Raw genomic sequence first — 25,183 nt, 5'->3', positions numbered from 1 at the left:
TTTTCTTCACAAAAGGTTTATTTCTGAAATAAATCTGAGTCACGGTCACCAGGTGCTTCGATTCCTGCAGCCGGTGGCGCCTTGACTCCTCCACTACGGCCGGTCGGGCTCCTCGGGGGCTTTGCCGTTGCTGTGCCTGAGGGGCTTCAACCCCGGGGGGCCTCGAACAGGCTCTCCCCATCCGTGCTGAAGCCGTCGTCCTCACAGTCGAAGTCGCTCAGCAGCTTAGTGGAAGACTTCTGGCGCCTGGGGAAGGAACGGCCGTCCGCTGAGAAAGGGGAGGTGGACCCCATCGGCAAAGCGGGTGCAGCCGCAGTGGGTGCAGCCGAGAGCGCCGACTCTTTCAAGGGCCTGCAGGGCACGACTGGCGGGGGTGGGGGGGTGGGATAATTTCCCCCCAATGGAAGAAGTTGTTCCTGCCAGCAGAGCCCCGATCCTGGGCCTTTCGGAGCAGGTGAATTGAATGAATACATGAGTGACCACCCCCATGGCCACCCTCTGGTCTGTGTGTTGGGAGGATCCAGGCTGAGCAGCAGGAAGGGCCACTCGGGGGATGGAGAGGAAGGCGGAGGAGGGAGGGGGTGGGGGCCCCACCTGAGGTCCTGCCGGATGGTGGTCAGCTGTCCCTTGCAGCTGGTCGTTGAGGTCCACTTGGTCTTCCAGGTCCCTCTGGAGCTTCTTCTTGGTGTTCTCCAGCCGGTCTATCTCTTCCTCGGCTTCCTCCACCTGCCGCTTCATGGCCCTCAAACGCAGGCTGAGCTGTGGAGGAGAGGCCCTCCTGGGGTCAGGCGGGGGGCCCTGGGGGCCCCTGAGGAGCAAGGCCTCCCTTGGGGCCCTTCCCTGCCTACCTGGTCCTTCTGGTCAGTCAGGGAGAGGTGCTCGTCGTCCACCTGCATCAGGAGCTCCTTCACCGTCCTCTCCAGTCGGCGGTTGGTCAGCTGGAGGTGAGCTCGGTCCCTAGGAAGGGGAGGGGGCAGCCGGTGAAGACCCCTCTGCCTGCCCAGGGGCTGCCCTGCTCTCCTTATCTCGGCCTCCACCCAGACGGACACCTGCCAGGCACAGGGACCTCCGCGGTGGGGGGAGGGGGGCAGCCAGGTAGTCTGAGCCAGGTGGGAAGGGAAGGGCGCTGCGGGGGGAGGGGGGCTCATGGGTGCAGCTACAGGCCCCCCCCAACGGTCTTCCCCACTTCAAGCCTGCCCCCCTGCGGAGCATTGCTGGCTATTTTTCCAATTTAACTTCACTTTATTGGCCCATTCCTGAAAACCCTGTATGGCTTCCTGGGCAGGGGGACGCAAGGCAATCCCAGGATGGGTCTCCCAAGAACCCCAGAAGCCCCCAGAGTCAGGCGTGACCCCCAGAGGAGCCACGGGTCAAAGCCACAAGCCCAGGGGTGGGGGGCCCTCCCCGTACCTCTCCTCGCTCTCCAGCTGCTCCTCCAGCGCCAGGAGTTGGCCTTCCATCTGGGCCAGGAGGCCTTCCTTGCTGGGCTTGTGAGAGCTTTCCAGGTGGAGGACCCGGCCTTTCAGCTCCTTGTTCTGGGGGAGGCATCGCCCCGACCCGTCAGCAGGGGGAGGGGGGCACCTGGCAGCCAAGGCCCAAGCCGGAGACTCAGGCATAACTAGGCGTGGACACAGGGAGGGAGGGCAGCGAGGGAGTTGCCTTCCCAGTCCCGCACGGAGCGGACGCTGCTACCCAGGAGGGAGGAGAGGCAGCACCCAGGCCGGCTCCATTGGGCCACGGACGCCCGAGGAGCCGCAGGGCGCTGCAGGGATCGTTCGGCACAGACCGGGGGTGGGTGGGTGGGGGGTGCCAAGGGAAAGCCAGAGGGAGCCTGAAGGTGCGAAAGAGGAAGTGGGGCTGGCGGAGAACCCAAGGGGCCAGGGGCCAGGGACACGGGGTGGGGGGGTGGGGCAGTCCCAGAGCAGAGCAAAGGTCACGGGGTGCCTGACCTGCTTTTCCAGGGTGGTCTTGTCGCCCTCCAGTTCTTGCCTGGCCGTCCTTTCCTGGAGGAGTTCGCGCCTCATTTGCTCCATCTGCAGAGGAGAGGAGAGTGACCGGAAGAAAGGCGCCGACCGACCGTCCAGGCTAAGCCCGCGCAAGGGCCAGAGAGGCGCTCCAGACCAGGCGGCACCTGCAAGGCCTGGCACCCTGTTCCCTGCACAGCGGCCCCTCCAGGCCCTGGGAAGAGTGGTCTGGGCTGCCCGCCCTCTTCCTGGCTGGTTAGCCGCTTAATCAACGGTGATAATGACCCATAACAGAGCCATTATTCCACTGTTATGAATGCTCAGTAGACCTGAAACGGTCCCTGGGAATCCCTGCGTCCGAGGACAAGTCAGGCTTTGTCCTGCGTGTAGGACACGGGCAGTTCCAGAGCCCCAGACGCGCCCTTGGGCTGATTGAAGCCGTCAGCTGAGGCTGGGGTGTTTCCAGCCACCGCGGGAGCCTCTGCCAGGCCTTGCGGGTCTCCAAGAGGCTGCGGTGGAAGGGGCCGGGCACCGGCTGCGTATGTGAGCGAAGGGCCGGAGTTTGGGGAGGGCCCAGCCTGCTCCCGAGAGCTGCCCCCCCCGGCCCCTTCCCCAGCCTTGTGCTGAGCCACTGCTCACCTGCTCTCTGCCCCTGTCGATCCTCCCAGACAGGGTGTCCGAATTGCTCCGCTCTTCTTCCAGCTCCAGCTCCAGCTGGGACACCTTGTCCTGAGGGGAAGAACAGCCGTGGCTCACACCACGCCAGGGCCCCTCGGGAGGAGGAGGAGCAGCCGCCCGGGGAGACCCATAAAGGCAGCTTGGCTGGGAAGAGGCCCTCCGGCAGGGGTCTCCCCACGGGCAGACTGCCACCCCCCGGGAGGTGCCCTCGCCCCAAGCCCCTCTCTTGGGAGGGCTCCTCAGCGCCCCCGTCTCTGGCTGGCGCTCACCAGAGTCCCCCGATGCCCCAGCTGGGCACGTGGTGAGCACTGGGGCTGCTTTGTTGGCCGGCTGCAGGCATTGGGGGTGGGGAGAGGCCTCGGTCGGCTCAAAGCACACGGGGCAAACGTGTGTGTGTGTGTGTGTGTGAGGCTGAGGACTCAGCTCCTCGGGGGGGGGGGGGAGAGGCCTCGGGTGCAGCAAACGGTTATCAACCCCTCCGCCTCAATCTGCCCCCCCCCCCGGACCCGGTTCCTTCCTACCTCCAGCATCTTGGCTTGTCTGGCCCGGTCTTCTCTCCAGCGGCTTTTCGTGTCCACCTGGTGTCCCAAGTCCTTCACCGTCTCTTCCAGGAGCTGAGTCTTGGCCAGGGATTCCCTTTGGGCCTTTCTCTGACCCTGGACCTCTCCCTCCAGGGAATGGACCTGAAAGCCAGGCACACGCGTCCCGTAAACCTCCCACCTCTGTGCCAGGCGGACCGATGGGTCGAGAGGCCAGGAAACATTTCTGCCCTTGGCAAAAGCAGGCCCCACGTCTCTTCCCACTCAGCCAGGCTCAAGTCTGTGGAGGGCCACAGGGGTGGCAGGAGGCCAAGATTAAACTCTGGCTGGCCAGTCTCCTAATCCCCTTTCCAGCGCAACCCATGTCCTGGAAGGGAAGCAAGGGGTCCATGGAAGCATCTCATGCTCAAATCTGAAGGGCTCCGAGGGGCCCTGCAATCCTCTCCCACAGAAACGCCAGGGGGAGGGCCCCCTTTTCTGGATGCATCCGTCCAGATCAGCTCCAGAAAGAGTGCGCGCAGGCTCTGCGGCATCAGTCTTGGTGTGCCAGGAGAGGCAGTGCTGGCTTTAAAAAAATGGGTCGACCCAGCCACAGCAGCCCGGCGACCACGACCGGGATGGCAGCATGGCTACCTGCGCAGGACAACAGCCAGGAGCCCGGGGGTGTGTGTGTGTCTCACTGCACTTTTGGAGAGCAGGTGCAGTCTCTTTTTACAGCCACAAGGGGGCAGCCATGCAACACAAGGCTGCCAGGTGGGGGGGGGGGGGGCAGCGGGGCCTGAACTTCCTCAGCCCCTCAGCCAGCTGGCGGCTCAAGGGAAGACAAAGCTTCCTAACAAATGGCAAGTTTATTTGCGTTGTATAATCTGCTTCCTGGTGTTTCCTTTTCCAGCTGGCATTTCTTCAGAGCCGCCTGTTTATCTTAATGGCCAGCCCAGACCTCCTCCCGGCTTCTTCCGGCCTCTCTTCAGCTGGCTTCGCTTGTCCCTGGCACTGACTGGGCAGGACTCCCCTCGGCCCGGCTGGGCTGACCTCCAGCAAGGCTGACAGCAGGCCCTGGCATGGCTCTCGCCTGGGGGGTGGGGGTGCTGAGCAGGGCCCCACAAGTGAGGCCGGGGACGCCTGCTGATGGCAGTGGTGGCCTCACACCTGGGAGTCAGCCTCACCTGGGCTTCATTAGCTGTTTGTCAAGAGCACCCACCTGTTTTGGCCACAAGTAGCTTCTGCTGGGCTGCTCTGCTTCCTCCTTTCCAGTTTGGGTGGAGCCTAATTGAGGCTTTGGGTTTGATTGCAGGTAAACAGGAAGGGAGGCTTAGGAATGCGGGGAGGTTGGAGGTCAGTACCTGCTCTTGCATTTTGAGGACGGCCTGGTGGGCCTTTTCCAGCTCCCGGGCTTTGTCCTTCAGCTGCTGCTGGCTCTTCTCCGTGGACTCGTCCAGTTGCTTCTGGAGCTGCTGGCCTGACTCTCGGGACGCCTGGAGGACCTCCGCCATCTACCCAAGAGAGTAGCATTCGTAGGGCAGAAGGTGCCCGAGGTGGGAGGGTCAGCTGCCTGGGAGGCCTCCCGTGCCTATGGGGCAAAGGCAGAGGCCACCCACCCCCACCCAAGGGAAGACCCTCTTCCTCCAAGGCTGGGCTGGACGGGCAAGCGAGACCAGCTGATGTTCGAACTGAAAGGAACCACCACGGCCGGTGGCTCCTGGCTTCGCTCTCCCCCCTCGGGCTCTGCAGTCCTCGAGGGGGGGGGGACGTGGACCCAACGGAAAGGCAGCTCCCTCCACCGTTTGTGCTTTGCAAAGACCTACGGGGGCTCGGCGGGGGCTCCTGCGCGACTGTGGCTGACTGTGGTTGGAAGGCAGGTGCTGCCTCACTTGAGACCTGGTCGCCAGGTGTTTTTGTGTGCCGAGGAACCCCCCTCGGAAACTTTGGGGCTGGCAGCTGGAAGGAGGGATTCCGGCCTCCCCCGGGAGCCCCAAACTCTCCGGCCAGGTGGGCAACTGACCTCCTCCTGCAGTGTTTCGACGGTCCTGCCCAGCTGCCGCCGCTCGTTCTCCAGTTCGCGTTTCGCCCTCTGCAGCTGCTCCCTCTGCGACCCCTCGGCTTCCAGTCGGCCCATCAGCTGGTGCTGCTCCTGGCTCAGCCGGCCAAGCTTCCTCTGCCGAGGGAGAAGGAGGGGGCTGTGGGCCAAGGCCCCCGGGGAGGGCAGGGCACCCCCCCCACAGGCTCTCTGGAAGGGCAGATCCAGGGCACCGGTCTGTGCCTTCAGCTGACCCCCAGCGCAGGGGAGGCCCCCTCGGGCATCTCGAGGCGGTGGAGTGCCCCCTGCAGAGATGGCGAAGGCACTAGGCTAGAGACCGTGAGTTCGAGTCCCACCTTAGGCATGAGCCCCGGGTGGCTGGTTGCCTTGGAGCGGGCCCCTCCCCCTCAGCCCAACCCCCCTGGCCTATTGGCAGAAATGATGAAATATAGATGTGCTCATCTGTCTCCGCTCCGTGTCACTTCAGTGAAGGGGGGGGCGGGAGGCCCTGGGGGCTGTGAGGGTCTCGGTGGGAGTTGGACCCGACCAGGCCGAGGGGCTGCGGGGGCTGCCTCCAAAAGGTTACATTGGTTCGGTGGGGGGGACGACAATTACCCCTCCCCCCCAGAATGGGTTCACAATTTGGGTGACCTGGGATTGACCACCGTCTGACAGCTGTGGCTAGGGGGACCTTTCAAGAGGTGCGCCCAGTGCACCTACTGTGGCCATCCCTGGGTCAGGAGGCTCTTCTCACCGTCACTCACGCCCTTATCCCCTCTCTGTTGGACTATTGCAACGCGCTCTACATGGGGCTAACCCCAAAGAGAAGAGCGTTCGGGGACCACAGCTGGCCCAGCACGCAGCAAACAGCTGGAGCACTGAGGTGCAGTGTTTTATATTCCTTAGCCAAAGGTCTCCACCCCTCCCAACCTCTCCTGAGCCTCAGCCTCTGTTCAAATCAGCCACTGGTCCTTCACCCAGTACACCCGCCCCACACCAACCCTCCGCAGACTGCACTGGCCCCCCATTGAGCTCCGGGGGAAATTCAAGGCATTGGTCATTGCCTGTAAAGCCCTCCATGGCTTAGGGACAGACTGTCCTTGAGACCCCCATCTACCCCATAACTCTGAGCGACCGGTTAGATCCCACAGAGTTGGTCTTCTCTGGGTCAGGGGAGAGCCTTCTCTATGGTGGCTCCTTGGAACCAGCTACCCCCTGAGATCCGGACTAACTCTGCCCTACTGGCCTTCGGGAAAGCCGCCAAGACCTGGCTTTTCCAGCAGGCCCGGGGCCGTTGATCTGGTGGCACCCCATGGGCATCCATCCATTCATGATGTTTCAGTTGTTTTTAATTGTCGGTTTCAAGTTGCTTTAAATTGCAAATTGTTCTTAATGGGGTCTGAACATTCCATCGGGTGTTTTGCTTTCGGGTGGTGAGCGGCCTATAAACCCAAATGAACGAGTAAATAAATATATAGCCACCCTGGCAAACAAATGAGTAAACGGGGCCAGGAGTTCCACCGGCATCGTAAAAGAATCAACACATCTTTAAAATGAAAAACCAGATCTAAATTCTGCAGCCGCCCCCTGAAATGTGTTGGCCGGGGGAAGCAAAGGCCCCGGGAAGGGGGCCCAGGAAGCAGAGCCCACTCAGGGAGCCCACCCCAGGAAGCCCCCGTCCATCCCAGGCAGGTCGGCCTCCGATGCCCCTCCAATTGGACAGCCATGCGAAGGAGGGGGAGGCGAAGGCTCCAGACAGACCTTGGCAGGGGACCTTGGCACGCAGCCCCAGCAGCCCCCACCACCCCCTCCTCTCGGGTGAGTAGTGACAGCTGCCCAGACCACACGGCGCATGGCTGCTGCTTGCGAAGACCCCACAGACCACCAGGAAGCATTGCTGGGATGCCACATCTCCACCCCCCCACGCACACCCCCCCACAGCCTTTCTCACCTGGGCCTCCTCCAGCTGGGCTTCCACAGACACCTTGGCCGAGGCCACCTGGCGGGCTTCCTCCAGAGCGAGGGTCAAGGACTGCACCTCCCTCTGCCAGGAGGAGGAAGGGAGACTGACTGATGCCTGCACATCATTTTAAGCAAATCTGCACATCTCACAATAACAATAAAGGCCACACGTCCAATCGTGGCAAAGAGTAACGGCTGCCTGCCCCCCCCCCGGGAACTCTGGACCTCAAGCGCTTGGGCCCTCGGGGAGCCCCCTCCACGGGCAGAAGGTCAAGGCCTGGGAAGGTGGCCCCACCACCCCTCCCGGGTCCCCCTCCAAGGGCCACAGCGAGTGCCAGGGAAAGACCCCCCGGGCAGCCCCCTTCAGGAAGGGACCCTGGTGGGGTGGGGGCAGGTGCCCTCCCTCCCACAGCTGGAGGCCCGGGACCTTTTGACCCGTTCCTGGCGACTAGAGATGCCGTGAAGAAAGTGACTCTGCCAAGCCATGGCTCTGGACCTCCCTTTCCTCCTGCTCAGCTGCTCCGCTCGCGCCGGACTCACCCTGCAGCTACGCAGCCGCCCCTCAGCCTCCTCCTTGCCTCGCCTCAAGGCCTCCAGCTCCGCCTGCAGTTCCCGCTGCCGCGCCAGGGCCTCTCTCAGCTGCCCCTCCTGCGCGGCCATGCCCGCCACTCGGCCTTCGAGGCTCCTCTGCTCCTTCTCAGCTTCAGCCTTGGCGCTGGACAGGCAGCCGATTTTCTAGGAGGACAACAGGTGGGGTCAGTGCTGAGCCTGGCCGAGCCTCCCGGCAAGTGGAGGGGGCTCCAGGGGGCTTCTTCCTCGCCCCGGAGGGTGGGGAGCAGTCAAGGGAGGCTGGCCTGTGTCGTCACTGCTGGGGGCCACCCCTGACTGCGAAGAGGCCTCTTGCCTCAGAGAGGATGTCCGCCCAAAGGCTGGTCTGGACTCTGGAGGAGGAGAGGCAGAAGGGCCCCCGGAAAGCAGCCCCTCCCTTAGCTGCCTACGAGCCCTGGGAGAAGGACTGGCCCTAAGGTTTGGGAAGGGTCTTTAGCTGCGAGGTGGCTGGACTTACTGCCCCCTCCCGGCCGCTGGGCGGTGGCCTGAGCCCAGGCCAAACCCAAAGCAGAGCTTCCGCTGCCCTCGCGGTCACTGTGGTGACTCCCCTGAGCCATCTTCAGCCAAGAGGAAGAGGTCAGCCGGGCGGGGCACTCCCCCACGGGAAATGGGAGCAAACAGCCCGGGCGCCTCCCTCCCCCCCCGGGGCAGGTCAAGGTCTGGTCCAGCTTTCTAAGATGCTGAGCCTAATGGCCAGGTGGGCCTGAGGGTGAAGGCACCGGGCATCTTGTGCGCAGCTGAGCTGTGGGTGGAGACTTATGGGCCCAATGAAGCTAAGTGACACTCTTTCTGTCGACCTGGGATCCTTAGCCAGCAAGGGGGCAGGTGTCACACGCGATGGGGGGCTTGCAGCCCTCAGTGCTAAAGTGGGGCAGGGCCCCAGGAAGCGGCCCCCATGCGCCTGAGCCCACTGGAAGGCAGGTCGGGAAACCCGGCACACGGAGCCTGCGCACTTCCAAGGGCTGAGCTGTGATCAGTCTTGTCAACAGGCAGCTGCACCAGAGCCACAAAACTGGATGGGCAAGATTCCTACAAACCGCGGCCAGAGTCCCCTGTGCGCAGAGCCCCATGCGCTCCCAGAGTCTCAGGAGCCCAGAAACCCCCCCCCCCGGCTGCCCCCCCGACTTTTGGGCATTGCGCCTCAGGGTGGCTCCTTGCCCGGCTGTGTCCTGAGGAGCAAGGGCCCTCGTGGCCTCGGGGGGGGGGGGGTATTGGCCACCAGCACTCTTCCACGAGGCCCCCCCCACTGCTGCTTCTGCCGGCCTAGAGGTGGTCAGACCTCCAGCACCAGGAACAGCAGGTCTGCCCGAATCCCGAGAAGCCGGAATTTGGGGAAGCTGAGGGGTGACCGGACTGCCCAGAGCCCTTCCCCAGGACAAGGAGCCTGCTGGGCCAGTCCTTGCCTCCCCTGGAGCAGGAGAGAGAGAGGGGGGGAGGGCAATGCCCGGGTTTCAGGCAGGGGGGGCGGAGAGGGCCTGCGGCTGACCAGGCTGCACAGAGGCCTCAGTGAGGGACCCCCAGCTCCAGCCCCCAGCCCAGCCCAGCCCAGAGGGGAGGGGGCTGCCCTGAGGCGCCTCACTGACCTCCGTGGCTTTGGCCAGACTGTCGCTCAGGCTCTGGAGCTCTCGGAGGTGTTGCTCCCGGAGGCGGCCCACCTCTCGCTCCTGGCTGGCCATCTCTTCCTTCAAGACGCCCTTCAGGGCCGCTACCTCCCGCTCGCGTCTGGCCAGGGCCTCCTCTCGGTGGCCCTTCAGCACCAGCAGCTCCTGCAGGCCCTGCTTCGTCCGCATCAGCTCCTGAGCTCAGCCAGAGAGGAGGGGGAGGCGGGGGAGGGAGCGGTGGGTGGCTGCGGCCAGGGCCCCTCCCGGCCCCCCCGCCCAGGGCCTTCTCAGGCGGGGAAAGGGCCTCACCTCCAGCAGCTGCTCCTTCTCGCTGTCCTCCGTGTGCTTCGTGCTGTCCAGTTCGTCGTGCATCTCGGACAGCTGATCCTGCAAGTCCCGGATCTCCCTCTGCTGCTGCTCCCGTCCCATCTTCACTTGGAAGAGCCTCAAGGGGGGGGGGTCAAGAGAAGAGCAGCGTTAGTCCCCCGTCCAAGGCTCCCAAAGGCTTCGGGAAAGCAGAGTTTACAGTAGCCAAGGGGGTGAAAGATAAATGGCAAGAGAAGTAAACGAGTGGAAAGAAAGAATAAACAGCGCAAGATAAAAGAAAAGAGAGAAAAATAAAACGTTCAAATATAATAAAGAAAGAAAACTAACACCTTTGGTCACTCTCAAACCCCTCTAAGGTTACAAACATTTGTCTCTTCATCCCATATCTGGTCCCATCTCCAGGGATGAATCCACAAATCATCATCTTTTCAGTCCTGGTTTCAGCAAAAAGTTTCCTAATGGGCTGCCAGAGACGGTGACATATTTTAATCTTGATCAAATAAAGCAAGTTTACATTCCTTCCTTTTACTTGTAACAGTCATAATCTTTAGTTCAGTGGTTCAATTTCCCCCATCAGAAATAAAAGGCTGGGAACCAATTAAATCCATTTCCATTATTTCCTATGGGGAAAATTGTTTCGGATAACGACCATTTCAGTTAACAACCAACCTTCTGGAACGGATTGTGGTTGTTAACCGAGGTACCGCTGTATTCCTTTTTCTTTCTCTTTCTTTCTCTTAGTTTGTATTAAGTTTTACCGTCAACACTCCTAGCAAAACTCACTCCTCCAGGTTTTCTCTCAGGTCCTTCTCGCTTTCCTTCAGCTGCCTCCTGAAAGTCTCTGTCTCCTCTGCATTTTCTTTCAGCTGCTGCCGGAGCTTCTGCAGTTCGGCTTCCATTGTCTGACGCTCCGCTTGGAAGCTCTGCTGGTGCTAAAATAGGAAGTGGAATCTGTTAAACCTCCCAGTGCCCACCCTTTGTAGAGACCCCAGTATTTCCCAGAAACGGCAGGTGGCCCATGCAAGGGACGCCCCTCGGCTCCTCCTGAGGGCTGCGGGCGGAAACAAAGACCCTCCGGGTGGGGTTTGGGGGGGCAGGAGCACGGCCCACCTCCCGCGTGGACCGACCCCCACTCAGTGTGCAGTCCTCCAGAGGGGCCGGGAGCTGAGTTGTGCTCCTGGTGCCTGTCTGGCTGACCCACGTTCTCTGTTCACATCTGCAGGGTCAGCTACCAACAGGAAGTGTGCATGCATGCGTGGCGGGGGGAGGCTACCTCGAGTTCCAAGTCCAGTGTCCTCTGCAGCTCACAGAGCTCCTTCGTCAACCGCGTCTTCTCTTCTACCAACGTGTTGACTTCCACCGAAGCATCAGACGTCTGCAGTGAAAAAAGAGTCGTTTCTTCGAAAGAGCCGAACTTCCCCGCAAGGCCTCTAGGGGGCTTTCCCAAAGAAGGCAGCAAAGGTGGTTGCGTAAGAGGAGCCGTGGAACGCATTGGTGGCTCGAGGGGAGGGGGAAGAGCAAGGAGCAACCCCGCACCAGCAGCCCCTCTACCGAGCCGTGGGCTGCCCTCCCGGAACAGGCAGCTGTGGGAGGCCCGATCCTTCCGGGGTCGTTCACCTGGGGACTCCCGGCTGCTCTGGACTTCAGCGTCTGGATTTTCTCAAATACCAAGTTGACTTTCCTCTTGGTGGCGTCCTCATTTTCACCGGTACTAAAATGTGAGAAGAGACCCAAGTTTGTTCAAATGGTCAGAAAGCCGAAGACATCTGGATCCTCCAGCCACCTGCAGGACCTACCTGCCTGGCTGCAGGGCGTTCTTGTGGGAATTAATGGGAGTGGGCCTTTGCCTTGGGGAACCAAGCAGCAAGGCAAAATAGCAGGCCACAAGCCAGGGGGTATGCAAGCCCACTCACCCATCCTTGAGATAGTTGTAGAGAATCTGCTTAGCCGTCTCTTCGTTGCTTTGCCGGGCAAGTTCTTGCTGGCCCTTGAGCAGGTCAGGTGTGACCTGAAACACAAAACTTGGGATGGAGGGAAGATCCCCATTCCCAGTTGGGCTGAGACACAACCTGTGCCTCCCTCCAGCCGAGCAGTTGCTGCAAGTAGCTCTGCAGAGTGGCAGAGGGGCCGGGAACCAACTTTCGGATGCGGGAGGCAACTCTGCGCCCTTCAGCAGAAAGCCTGAATGGGGCCACCCCCCGTTTCTTCAGTTACTGCTAAGAAAACAGGCCGGGTACGGGAGAGAAGGCCGTGCGTGAAGATAGGGGACCAAAGTGACCTATTTTTAAAATGTGCAAAGTGGCTTTCGTGATTCAAATCATGCGGAGCTGTTCACTCCCAAACACCCGGCAGCTGCCCATCCCTCGGCCTCGAAGGCAGAAGTCTCCCCGCTCAACTCTGCCCATTCCTCCGCCCAGCGGCCTCCCTTCCCCGGGCATCGCTGGCTCCTTCCGTCCCTGCGGCCACGACTGCGCTGGAAGAGCCTCAGTTGCCACACGTTACCTGGGCATTTTTTGAACCAGCAGCGAAAGTGTCCATCGAGCGAGTGTGTCGCACGGGGCTTTCTGGGAAGAAGGGAGCGGAGTCCAGAGCTTTGCGGTCCCTTCTTTTGCGCTGCCTGGGAAGAGTGGCCGGCTGAGAAGGCAGACCCTCGGGGCCCCCTTGGTCTTGTCTCAGACGCTGCCAGGAACTGAAGGGGCTCCGGGGAGACTCTCTCGGTCCTGGGCCCGTCCGGAGCTCGCCTGCCCCCCGAGGGGCCAGCTGCCCCCCAAGAGAGGTGGCCTTCTTCTCTGGAGACAGCGGCTTCCGCAGGCAAAGCTGGGAGGAGTGGACCAAATGCTCGGACGACCTCCCCAAGCCTTTGGTGTGGTCCCCGAGGCCGTCAGAACGCGTCCCGTGAGAGAGAGCGCTGTCTACGCTCTTGGATCGCTTTTGACTTTCGGGAAGAGTCCGAGTCCTGAAGCCCAGTCTTCCCCTCCTTGGGGGACAAACCTTCCTGTCAAACTTCTCAATCAGCTCTTCCACTGCAGGGATGGAGCCAGTGTCAATGTCACGGCCGGTTCCAGGCAGGAAGGGGATGTACCGCCGGTTTTCATGCCGGTTGACGTGGTCAGCATAGATGGCGTATTCTTGGTCGTCCAGGAAGAACCTGGACACGGAGGTGGCCGAGGTTGGCGTAGTGGAGGAAGACGAAGACTTCTGGGAGCCATCCAGGGCTGCTCCTGCCGAGTCCGGCTGGCGGAAGGGGAGGAGGTCCGGCCTGCCCCTGCTAGGACCTGGGCAGGCAGGGGAGCCCCCGGCCAATGAAGACCCAGCCCACTCCGGCCTTTCTGAGCCAGGACAGTCGGCAATACTGGGGCTTCCCCGGTGCTGCTGCTGCGTGTTCTGCTCAGGCCGGGTCAAGTCCACTGTTTTCGGTTTCGATTTAGCCAGTTCTGCAAACTGTGGGGTTGATGCGCCCGACGCTGCCTCCAAAGGCGAGTTCCAAGGCCTGGGCCCCACTTTCTCCCCCTCCTCCTCCTCCTCCTCCAGGGATTGGGATTCGCTCAGCAGTCGAGGCTGAAGGTCCTTCCGGTTCAAGATACTGTTTGCAGGATTATAGGGTTGAAGCAGCTCTGGATATTTCTGGAAGTTCAGCAAATTAGAGGCCTGGGAAGGCGGGGTGGTTTCCTTTCCCTCTGACCTGCTGGCTTGGTTCAGGCTTTTAATCCAACCGGGTGGCGCTTCGTCCCAAAGGCCGCCAAAGGGCCTCCCCCCTTCAGGGCTTTTCCTGACGAGTTCAAGGGCAGGGAGAGCGGCGTCCGGTGCTGGCCTATCCACCTGCTGGGCGTCTTCAGGCCCCAAGAGATTTGCTGACAAGCATCCCTCCGTGTTGTTGAGCACGAGGTACGGATGTCCATCGATCCCTTGGACCCGAACGGTGACTCCGTAAGATCCGCCCTTGGCCGTCGGAAGGTTCTTTGGGCTCTCCTGCCTGGCCAACTTGGGGGGCGTCCCGTGGTCCCGCTGCCACTGCCGGACACCATTGGGAGAAGGCTTCATAATTCACACAAGCCAAATCTACAAGAGAAGCAGAGAGGAAGGCGTGAGGCGGTGACCTTGCCCAGGAGAACCCTTCCTGACCGGCTTAGCTGTCCCAAGGCGCCCTGATGAATGCAGGCGGAGCTCCGTGGCTCCCCGGCTTGCTCAGCCCTCCCCCCCTTCCATTGGCCCCGGCAGCGGCACCCTCCCTCCTCCCTCCCCTCTGCCTAGCCAGGGGGCTCCCCCCCCCCCCGCTTGCCAACTCCCACTTTGATCCTCCGGCTACAGGAAGCCCCGGGGGAGGGGGAGGAGAGCCAGCCAGCTCAGCAGCCGCCCTGCTAAGGAATGCTCCCCTACCGGTGCCCGACTGGTACAGCCACCGCCTCCGTGCTGCTGGTGTCACCCACCGTGCGCCCGGTAAAGGCCAGGAGGTGCCGCGCTTCCTACTCTCTCCAGCCCTGGGCCTGTTTTGTCTGGTGCTTTCCCTGGTGACTCCACCGCCTTTCGTTAACATTTCAGCCCATCTGTGGGCAATAAATGTTTTGCTGTGGATTGTCCCCCGTCAGAAGAGACTGCGACCCGTTTTGATGAATATTGTGGGCTCCTAAGGGCAGACAAACGTTAATCTATTCTTTCTAATGTTTTAATTGTAAGCCACCCCAGTCCGCAAAGAGAAGGGCAGCCTAAATGTCAATCAATCAATCAATCAATCAATCAATCAATCAATCAATCAGGCCTTCTTTGTGCTGCCTCAGAGCCAGGAAATGTCCCCCGGGCACCTGGTGCTGGATGTCCCAAATGCAACTGACCTCTGAATGCTAAAATTCTGCACCCCCAACCGGCCTTTCCTGGAGACCCTGCGTGTGGTGTCAGAGATCGCGAGCAGAAGACCGGCAGCAGATGCAGGCTATGTCCCAGGTTGGCCAGGGCATCCCCCCCCAGGCCTTTCAGCAGCCAGAACAGCTGGACCACCTGGCACCCGCCCACCTCTGGGCCCCTCCACCAGTTTCTGCCTCCTTGCTAAAGCCGGGTCAGGAATTTTGCTTTTCTGCCAGGCCTCCACTACCAATAGCACTTAGACTTATCTGCTGCTTTACAATGCTTCTGCAGCCCTCTCTACGCGGTTTACCGAATCCGCCTCTTGCCCCCAACGATTTGGGTCCTCATTTGACCCACCTGGGGAGGAGGGAAGGCTGAGCCAACCTTGAGGCGGTGGTGAGGTTTGAACCGCTGAACTAAGCTAGCAGTTGGCTGAAGGGGTCTGTAGGGCTGCGCCACCCCGGCTCTTCACTTCTGTTGCCCGCCCCAAAGCCTCGTTCACCTCCGGCAGTCCAGGCTGGCAAGCCCCAGAGACTGCTCCAAAGGCTAGCCACGGGCGAGGCGGCCCCTCCGACCCTGCTCGGTTTGGGGTGCAGCCCAGGCCCCCTGCCCCCTCGGGGCTTGCCGTTGGGGAGGCCGAGCCTCAGCTGGACAGGAGGGGGAGGGAAAGGAGACGCAGGCGGGCCCTGGGCAGGAAGCGGAGTCCGTTGGCTTCTCTCTGTGCTTCCACCCTCGTCCAGAGGAATTGCCAGGAAAGACAGCCAGGAACCTGCCAGGGCTGCATCCCATCACGGGGGGGGGGGGGGGGGGCTCACGTCCCCCGGAATCCACAGAGGCCTCTCAGGACGGGCGGTGAAGCGGCCTTGCAAGAAACCACCTGCGCCAGTGACGGACTCGAGCAGAGAGGCAGGTGGACTCGCCACGCAACGTGGGCCTGTCACTTAGGGATCATCAGCTCAATGCAGGTTGGACAGGTTGTACCCATAGTATCGGGTGGTCAGCTGCCTCTTAAGATGTTATCATTTTTCATTGATTTTGTGTCTTAACGCTGTTCTGGTTCTATGCTGTAATTGGTGGAGACGGTAGCAGTTCTAAGAAGACAACATAGAAACCCAAACCGTCCACTCCCGTGAGACTTGACCGCCCTCCAAGCTCTTTGCACGGGGTGGACCTTCTCTTCCTCCAGCAACAAGGGGGCCCATCTTGCTTCTGCTGGGTGGGAAGCTCCCTTCCCCCCACTGGATGGGATGTGAATCCTGCCGGCCGGTTCCCCCGAGTCCAGAGCCCAGCTGCTTCCAATTGGGCACCCCAGCCAGGCCCCTGTGTGGTGGCCCTAAAAGGGGGCAGGTTCCAGAGACCCTCCCCGCTTCCTCCCTGCACAGCTAGAGAGAGAGAGAGAGACGCTCCTGTTCCCGGAAGGTCTCCAGGCTCAGCCAAACTCGACCCAGGTGCTCTGCTCGGAAGCCATTTCTGGAGAGGCTCCAGGCGGCTGGAGAGGCCCTTCAGGTGCCGGTCTGGAGCCAAAGAACTGGGTCTGCTGAGGCCGCCTGGCCGTCCCCGGACTGACGAGTGGCTTGGCTCTCCTGGCTCCACAGTCACTGCCGGACCTTTGAGCACCCAGGAATTCGGCTGCAGCACAGGAAGGGAAAAGGCACCCAAACTCCGGAGCCCCAGCCGGCCTCGCGGGGCTCCCTCTTGCGCTGGAGCCCAGCCTCGAGCACGCCAACCGGAGGCCGGAGGCAACGCTCGCTCGGTGCCAGCGAGTCCCGAGGGCGAATCCCTCAGCGCTGTCATTGGGCTGCCTGGCTGGCTCTGCTACACAGCTGGGGCCGGAGCCTCCCCCCCCTGCCGAAGCAGCGTGGCCAGCGGCCAGGCTGCCTGCTCCGATTGTCTCCAAGCTTGGACAATCGGCCTCTTTATCTTCCCTTGTGGGAAGGGACACTCCGGACAAGCAGCCTGGAAGGGAAGCCAAAGCAGGGGGTTCTCCCTCCCCCCCCCACTTGTTCCACCCCCTCCCATCAGGAGGACCCCCATTGGCTGCTAAAGGAAGGCTGGCTGGTTGAAGAGAGGCGCCACGAAAGAGGGGGAGCCCTTCCTTGCCTGAAATGAGCCCCCCCCCAATGCAAGGGGCAAAGGGGCGCCTTATGTGGGGGGGGGGGAGGAGCTGCTTGCAGGTTGGTGGTTAAGTGCCAAAGCTGGGCTCCAGGGCAGCTGTTCTGCCCCGGGGCTGTCCTGGGGCCGGACACTGGCCTGCTGTGGCCCTCACAAACCCCGTGCCGGAACTGGATCCACCCTCCACCAAAGCGGACAGGCTGACCTTACACAAAAGCCGCAGCCTAGACCGCCCGCAGAGCCCATCCGGCCCATCCCTGGAGGGGAGGCGCATTCTGTTCTCCTGCAATCCACCCAAGGGGCCTTAAAACAGATGCTCCTCTAACGCGGCCGGACGGGTCTCCGAAACTCACCAGGACTGGACTCATTCCTGGAACGGCCCCTTTGCAGAGTCTCCCGGGCTTTGGGCCCAGAAGAGACACCCCCCCTCGGCCCCCAGGACCAGCAGGCTTCACACGCCACTCACAGGTGCGTCCTCCCTCCGTCCCCCCTTCCCGTCGCCGGCTGCAGTTGTGCCGCAGGACCTACAGAAGGGGGCAGCTCACAGCCCGGGTTGAACTCCTCCCCAGGGCAAGGCAAGGAGGCCAAACGGCCGAACGGAATGACCACTGGGAGCCACAGAGAAATCTCCACCGGCCGCTTCGGTTGTCAAAGACAATGGCTGGTGTGTGTCCAAGCCTGCGAGCGGATCCGAGCCGAGCCCAGCCGTCCTCCACCAGGGGCTCCCGTCAGCTCACGCCCCATTTTGCAGGCGGCCCGAAATGGGTCCCAGGCAGAGCAGCCCTCCTCCGGCAGGGGTTCAGCTGCCTTTCCCCCTTGCAGCTCCTCCCACGCAGGCCTCTCTCCTCTGCCCCTTTTCTCTCCCCCTCGCTGCCTCTGCACAGCCCCTGGCCCTACAAGAGCCCCCCCCTCCCCTCCTTCCTCCTTCCTCCATTAGCATTCCATTCTCTTGGAAGAATGAGGAGGACCCCTGTCTTCCCTTCAGCCCTGGCAGTGCCCAGCTAGCCCACCCAGCCCCCGCACCAGCCACTTCTCCTGCCGGTCTTCGGAAGCAGCAGACCCAGAGCAAGCCCCCCCCTCCTTCTCCTTCTCCTTGTTCCCCAATTCCTCCCGGACTCTGTCTCCGTTCTGCCGCGCTTAGGCCGTGGCCCCAATCCTGTTTCCCTTCTTCCCCTTAATCCAAAACTCGGATTTCAAATCCCCACGGAAGCAGCCCCACACGTTGTCTGGCTGCTTCCGAGAGGTCGAGAGGGGGCTGGCTCCGTTTCCCCACATTTATTCCACCTGCCGAGAGCCGCACTCCTCGTCCTTTCTGAATTCTATTCATACAAGCGTACGTACACCCAATGTAGGCCTGGTGTCTGGATGGAACCATCCCAGGTGTCCTTGTAGCAGGATCGGCCAGAGAGACTGACCTGTCTGTAAACAGAGAGGAGCCTGCAGCCCTCACTTCACAAAGTCCACTGCGGCTACTCCATAAATGATTACCTGGTTGGAATCTAACCCCATTTTCTGAGGCCGAGCAAACACTTTTCTCTGGGAGGGGCTTTGCCAGGGTCAAAATATCTGGTGGTCTTCTCAGACCAGGTGACCACTCGGCCAGTTCACTCAGCTGACACCCACCGGTTATTATATTATTGGTGCCATTTTGCAGGCCTCTCGGAGGTCCCTTTGCAAGGAGTTCCCCTGACTCCGTAGCCCCCTGCCCACCTTGGAAGCTCCGTGCTTTCGTCGGGACTGGCCGGCCTTGTTGCAAAGGAGCGACTCTGCCCTGCCCTCCTTTGCCTTTCACACAAAAGCCCCCTTCAAACCCCCCCTTCCAGCTCCCCCCCCACAGATGCACCCTTGGGCCTCCCCCCGCCCCCTCTCTGCTCCGTTTGGGGGGGGTCTCCTGTCAGGGGCTCCCAGCAGGTCCCTGAGCTGGAAGTGGGCGGAGGGAAAGGGGGCAGACCCCCCCCCCCCGGGAGCCCCCCCCACCGCTGCAGCCTCTTCCAGAAATCTACTCCTGTATCGGCAGGGGAGAAGCTGCGGCCTCTCAAACTTTCCATGGAATTTAAAGCGCTCGACTCGCCCCCCCCGCCCCCAACTCCCCTGCCGCCTGCGAACTCCACCGCTGCCGTTGCGCCCCGGAAGGTTTTGCCAGCGCCGCGGGACCCCCCCCCCGCGCCCCCCCAGGCCCCCCAGAGACGCCGGAAGGAAACGGGGGGGGAGGCGTACCCTTCGAGGCGGCAGAGAAGGCGGGGGGAGCGGGGACCGAGGGGAGCGGGGGCCGGGGGGAGGGCAGCCCAGCCGAACTCCCGTCTGAAAGAGGCGCCCCAGCCCCCCCCCCGACCTCCTGCCCGCCCCTGCTGCCCCCCAGCGGCCCCCTCGCCCGCCCCTTGCAACGTGCGCGTCCGTCCTGGGCCCGGGAAGAGGAGGGCGCCACAAGGGCTTTGGGCGGGCGGCCAGGACGGACCCTCCCCGCCCTCCCGCCCCTCGACGGCCAAGCCTCCGCCCCGCCCGGGGAAGGAGGGAGGGAGGGGCGCCCCGTCCCCGCCTCCCCCTCGAGGCCCCGGGAGAGCTGATCCTGCCGGACGCCCCACCGACCTTCGCGCACCCCGGCCCCGCGCACCTCCGTCCGGCCTGCGCCGCCTCCTCGTCCGCGCCCAGCGAGCGCCTCTGCCCGCCGCCCGCCCCGCCTGCCCCTTCCAGGCCGCCGAGGGAGGGACCTGCCCGGGAGCCGCCCGCCCGCCCGCCCGCCCTCTGCACGCGCTCAGGAGCTGGAGAGCCGCCCGGGACCGCCCAGCGCCCCCGCCCCCCAAGACCCCCCGGGGAGGAGGAGGCGGAAAGGGGGGCGGGGGGGAGGCAGGCGGCTCAGCCGTGGGAAGCGGTTCTTTTTTGGGGGGCGGCTCATCTCGATAGGTTCGCCTCCCGCCCCCCTGGTTTGCGACAGGCTCCCCCCGCCCCCTCCCTCCCTCGGTGGAAAGGAAATCCCGGCACTCCCCCCCCCCCCCGCAGGGCCTCCTCGGGCAGGGCTTCCCAGGGGCGCCTTCGAGCTCCTCCGGCGCTTAGGCAGGAGCGCCACCTACTGGAGGGACCGCGGCGCCTCTCCTGAAATAGCTGGCGCCTTCCCCCCCCCCCCCCCTCTCCCGCTGCAAAGGCTCCGGGAGCCCGAGGCGGCGCTGCCGGGGGAACGTTGGCGGTCTGCCGGCTGAAGGCAACCGGAGGGGCCCCGCTGCCCCGTCTCCTCGGACGGAGGGAAGTCCCCCCACGGGGCCAGGCCTGGGCGCCCCCTCGCAGCCCCCCCGCCAGCCTAATGTGGGGTTGTCTCTTGGTGGAGGGGCGTCAGCAGGAGGCGGGTCCCTCAACCTGGCCTCACCTGGCCGGAGCCCCCGGATGGCCGAGAGGGGAGGGGGCAGAGGAGAGGATTCCAGTCGCCGGGCCCCCACGCCAGAGGCCCCCCAGGGGCACAGCCAAGGCTGCTCGGTTCCTTCACCCCTGCGGCCCCCCGCGGCCCCTGCCCCCCACCTCCCCCCCCCGGACCCTGAGCCTCCGCTTGGATTCCGGGGTTGCTAGGAAGAGCTCTGGAAGCCTCGGTTGTGCCCCCCCCCCGTGGAATTCTCAGCAGGGTTTATGAGATCAACCCCAGGTGACCCATCACAAAGGGGGGGGGCACTCTGATCGGGGCTTCTGGGGGTGCCAGCATCCTTAGGCAGCTCATAGGACAAACCCCCCCCCCCCCAAACACCCATGATGGGCAAGAGTTGGAGGGCTGCTGCAGACCCAAGGCCCCTCTGCCTAGGCTCCCCCCCCGCCCACAAATGGGGGGGGGGCTTCATGAGTTGCTTCCAGAGCTTCAGAGGTATAAATGCTGTCGAGGCTGGAAAGTTTGATTTGGGCCTTTGAGCTGTTTTCTAACACAAGGAATCAAGTTGGTGATATATAATTGTTATTGATAAATATAATTGTTATTACAGTTTTTAAAGTTTGTTTAGCTGTATTAATTGGATTTTTCAGATACACTGTAGTTTTATATGTTGTGAGCCGCCCCAAGTACTGGGGGGGGGGGGGGGCGCGGCGGCATACAAATCCAACCAATAAAAACATACCACGATAATAATTAGAGAGTGGCTGTGACACCCCTAAGAAGTCCCTTCCAGAGGAGAGGGAGACCCGATCCCCACTTGCAAATGTCTTCCGCCTGCTCTTATAAGGCTCGGAAGAGTTTTTGCATCTTATGCAGATATTGAGTAGATGGGCTTTTTCAGCTGCTGTATATGTTTTTTAATAACACATTTTAAATTGGTTTTATGATTGCCCCCCGAAACACCTGTTTGATATGAATGGCCATATAAATTGAATCAACCAATCATGGAAGAGCAATCTCCACTTTTCATTCTCTCCCTGGTCCCGAGCGCAACTTCTGGACGAATGTCGGGTCATTCGGTCTTGAGGCCCACAGCACCTCCTGCCCCCCCCACCCTTGCACCTTGCAGCCAGCCTCCGTGGCCCTCCCACACACACACCCCTCGCCTGGGCTGGGCCCTCCGTGGCCTCTCTGCCCGTGGGCATGAGTGGACGGGGCCCGAGGGTTTTAAAGCAGCGCACGGAGCCAGAGGGTCAACCCAGAGGGACAAATCCAGCAGCCCCGTTAATCTGGATTTAAGTGGGGAATATGCCCTTACTTCCCTTTTTAAAAAACACTAAAGTCCACATGGCTTCCAGTCACTTGGCCTGTTCGTCCTTCGTATTCAGGTGCAGATAAGGATTTGCCCAAAACTGACAATGGCATAAAAATGGTTAACGATTTGCTTGAAAACAATAATTACAAAAGGATGGCACATTTATTGCTACATAAATGTTATATACATGGTGTTTTTTGACAGACCACAGGGACAGAAAAAGTGTTGAACTTGTTGCTGGTCAAAAAGGTGGATCTATAACATCCTGAAATCTGACACAAGGTATAAATTTGCAATAAACCAACATATGGGAATTGAATAACCAGATGGGAAGCAATTCGTCTCGGACAAATAGCTCTTCCAATACTCCCTCCTAAGGTATACTACACAGGGCGCTAGAACCCTACTATGCTCTTACTATGCCATTGTAAATTTCTGATATTAATGAACAGGTTATATGGTAAACAACCCTACATTCCTTGCTACCTAATATAGTAAAATAAAGTAAGAATTTTTTTTACTGAAAACTTTTGATTTCAAAAATCTAGAAAGAGTAATGTTTAGAATTCAAGAAACCTCTGACAAGGTCATTGTATAAAAGACTATAGCTACAGTGAAAAATAAGCCAAACGTTTTCTCTCTTGCTCTCCCGAAGGGAAACTTTGGGGCGCACGACACACGTCCTGCACAGCCGGGAAGCTGCCAGAGCCCCCTGCACGGGGGACACCCAGAAGTGGGAGAAAAGAGCCACGCAAACTTGCCCGGGGCCACTTTAGCGCAGCCACGTCACCAGACTGAAAGGCGCTGCTGCTTCCCCAGCCACAGCCACGCGACTCCCAACGGTGGAGGAGCCATTCAAAGCCTGCCAGGCGCTGGCTCAGGAGGGCGGGGCAGTGCCCGGCGGGCCTTTCTCTGGGCTGCTACAATGGAAGACAGCCCTGGCGTCCTCTCCTTCCGATGCTTTGGCAACGTGGTTCAGGTGCGAGGCAGTTTCTCCAGCAAGTGGGGAGGGGATCCGAGGGTCTCCGGCGACTGTGCTGGAGTGACAGGAGGAGGAGCGGAGGCGCCATCGTCGTCTCTAGGAGGGAGGGAGGGAGTCCCGCTGGGAGGAGAGCCCGCTGCCCCCTCGCGCTCTCCTTGTGAACGGAAGGTCCCCTTCGTGGCCTCTTCCACCTGGTTCTGGATTCTGATCTGGACATTAAGAGGGCCACGCTGAAGCACCGACCATTACAGGGCGCTAGCGAGGGAAAGGAGCAGGTGGCCCAGACCGGAAGACCCACAGAGCCCCCCCTTATTCTGAGGCCACCCTCACCCCCCCCAACCACAGCTTTTCATAAATGGTGCTGGTGGCCGCGGGCTACAACGGCCAGAGTCCAGCACACCGTCTTCTGCTGCAGTTCAACTTAACCCAAAGTGTAAGTGACAGGTTTGGGGGCTCTAGCCCACCCCCGTGTGCCCCCCACCCCCATGTCAGCCCTCCCTGTAGACATAAACCAGGTCACCTCCTGGACGTTCACATTTGTCCGAGTGGATTGGCAGTTTCACTCAGCGCTGGGTGGCTTCCTGGGTGGCGGGTTGGGGTCTCGGCTGGCAGCACAGCCCCCCTTTCCTCTTCCCTCCGCTTAAGGCAAGCGGCTTTGGGGTTCAGATTCCTCTCTGGAAGCAACGGCAGAAAGAAAGGGGGACACTGAGCCTCCGCCTGGGGGGCAGGAAAGCCTGTGCGCGTTCGGCCTCTTTCAAACTGCCCCCCCTCCCCCATGCAGAGGTCTGTGGGACCCCCTGGCCCCTGCTCTTGGGAAGCTCCTGGCACCAAACACGGCGTCTTTCTGCTGATGGCCCATCCTTCCCTTCCCAGAACTCAAGCTTGCTCCCACGCTTCTCCAGGGTCCCGTGAGGGAGTCAAGCAAGGGGAGGGGGCGGAGGCAAAGCCCCCCAGGCAGCCTGAGACTAAGCAAGGGTTGGAAGGGCTGGACACAAGCCGTCTCACCCGTCTTCCAGGAGGAAGGGTCTCCACAGGCAGCCCCCACCCAAGCCTGATTTCTCTACAAACCCCCCAGGCAGGAAAGAAAGAGAAGGGACCTATGGGGCCCACGTTGCTGGCAGAAGGGGTGAAATGAACGAGGGGCCAGTGCTTCGGGTCCGCGCATACCACCAGCACCTCATTTATGCGCACATCCTGGAGGAAGAAGCACAGCCGACCCAGCTGGGGTCCCGGGAGAAAGAAACACACACACACACACACACACAGAGTGGGTGGCTTTGAGGCCCTTTCTGGAACACAACTGGAGGCAAGGACGGTCCTTCCGCCAAAGGAGGGTCCAGGCGCGAGGGGACCAAATGAGCGCAGGGTGGGGTGGGGGCCCACCTCGGACCTGCTGCTCCAGGCGGAGGATGACGGCCACGGCCTGGTGCAGGATGAGCAGCTTCGTCTGGGGCTTCTCGCTCTTCAGGTGCAGCTGGCACATCTGGCCCAGCTGCTTGAAGGCCTCGTTGATGTCTCGCACGCGCAGGCGCTCCCGGGCGTTGTTGGCCACCCGCCGCTCCCGCTCGCGCTCCGGGTCCAGCTCCTCCTCTCCGTTCGTGCCACTTTTGGAGGAAAACCAGGAAAGATGTTGGAGGGTGATTTCATTCTCCCAGACTGGACCACGGCTCTGCCTTTAAGCGGCTGCAGCCGTCAACAGAGAAGCCACGGGCCGGGTGATGTGGGGTGGGGCAGAGACCCACGGCCTGCCTGGCTCCAGAGGGGAGGCCCAGCGGAGGGAGTCCACAGTGGGAGCCAAGCCTTTAAAGATTTAGCCACGTGCTGCTTTGTTTGGACAGCAAGTGCAGCCACGGAATCTGGGACGTGGACACTTCTCCACTCACGTCCGCTCAAAGTTAGGGTGGCACTAAAAATGGACGTACAATCAGCCCTCGAAGTCCCGGCTGTCGCAGGGCCCCCACTGAGGGTGTGACCTGGGCCCTCCTCACGTGGCCACCCAGGAAAGCAGGGAAGGTGGCAAGCGCCCCCCCCCCCCGGTCTCCCCCCCCCCCTCCACGCACACCAAGCTCTCCCCTGACCCCCCCCTCCTGCTTCCTCCACAACTGCCCCTTCCTTGGGACTCCTGCCTCTGCCCACTTAACAACACGCACATCCTGGGCTTACAACAGCCACCGGAGCTGCGGTCACTAAGTGAGGCAGTCAGGTGACACCATGTTTTATGACAGTAATTCCAGGCTCTAAGGCCGTCGTAAAGCAAGGACTACTTCTGCTGAGGATGGAAAGCCGACGGTCACCCCAAGAGAGGGCCCGATGCCTGGGCCTCCACCGCCAGGGCGGCCCCCCTGCCTCTTCTGCTCAGGGCAGGCGAGGCAAACTGCCCCACCGCAACAGATCCCGGCCCTTGGCACAGACCGGGAATCTAATTCCGTTGCCGGAGAGGTGTTCTGCCCCCCACAGGCCAACGGACCTGGTCCTGCCTCTGGAGGGGACTTTGACGTCCTTCTGGGAGGACTCGTCCTCGGACCTCATCTCATCGGAGGACGCGGGTTCCGGTGCGTTGCTGTTCTTCTCCTTCCGCTCCGACTTGATTTCCAGTGGGCCCAGGGCTCCCGGTGGGGCTGGCAGACCAGCGGGCAGCGCTGCAAGGAAGCGCCATGCGGACTGTTTCATCTGTAAGGTTTACGTGGCGGCCCAGGCACTCTCGCCAGCGACTCTGGGCCGCTGACCCACAATAAAGAACCCTCCCCCCCACCTTTGGAAAAGAAGCTGCGACCGGTCCTCTTAAGGGACGGCAGGCAACACCTGGGGCAAACAGGAAGGGACGCTTCCTATAAAATAGTGGCAGGACAGGTTACAAAGGAGCCGAGGGGGCTGCAAGCTTTCTGCAGAACG

The 25,183-nt window shown here is 61.5% G+C and overlaps 2 protein-coding genes across 18 annotated transcripts in view; both read right to left on the bottom strand.

The window, feature by feature from the left end:
• Positions 1-19,269, bottom strand: CGNL1 (cingulin like 1). The gene is given in 22 exon segments (XM_070762203.1): positions 1-155; positions 158-246; positions 595-626; positions 628-759; positions 849-957; positions 1,411-1,535; positions 1,950-2,033; positions 2,604-2,693; positions 3,164-3,325; positions 4,525-4,674; positions 5,184-5,336; positions 7,150-7,242; positions 7,701-7,895; positions 9,353-9,565; positions 9,680-9,815; positions 10,481-10,629; positions 10,971-11,072; positions 11,315-11,408; positions 11,611-11,705; positions 12,200-13,756; positions 17,992-18,067; positions 19,235-19,269. Coding segments are annotated over 20 exon segments (3,804 nt in total). The 5' UTR covers positions 13,739-13,756; positions 17,992-18,067; positions 19,235-19,269; the 3' UTR covers positions 1-93.
• A 2,183-nt stretch (positions 19,270-21,452) lies between these two features.
• The window catches only part of TCF12 (transcription factor 12), a 41,735-nt gene continuing 38,004 nt past the window's right edge, over positions 21,453-25,183 (bottom strand). For 15 of the 17 annotated variants that reach the window (XM_070762216.1, XM_070762219.1, XM_070762220.1 and 12 more), the window contains 4 exons: positions 24,759-24,930; positions 23,675-23,895; positions 22,812-22,965; positions 21,453-22,500 (listed from right to left, as the gene is read on the bottom strand). In XM_070762216.1, coding sequence (XP_070618317.1) covers positions 22,823-22,965; positions 23,675-23,895; positions 24,759-24,930 — 536 coding nt within the window. In that variant the 3' untranslated portion in view covers positions 21,453-22,500; positions 22,812-22,822. The remainder of the gene's footprint in view (positions 22,501-22,811; positions 22,966-23,674; positions 23,896-24,758; positions 24,931-25,183) is intronic. The other 2 variants (XM_070762227.1, XM_070762217.1) reach the window with 2 other exon arrangements.

Source organism: Erythrolamprus reginae, chromosome 10 (genome assembly GCF_031021105.1).
Source record: "Erythrolamprus reginae isolate rEryReg1 chromosome 10, rEryReg1.hap1, whole genome shotgun sequence".
In the NCBI taxonomy this organism is placed as follows: Eukaryota; Metazoa; Chordata; class Lepidosauria; order Squamata; family Dipsadidae; genus Erythrolamprus; species Erythrolamprus reginae.
This window is presented reverse-complemented; position numbering and strand designations above follow the sequence as displayed.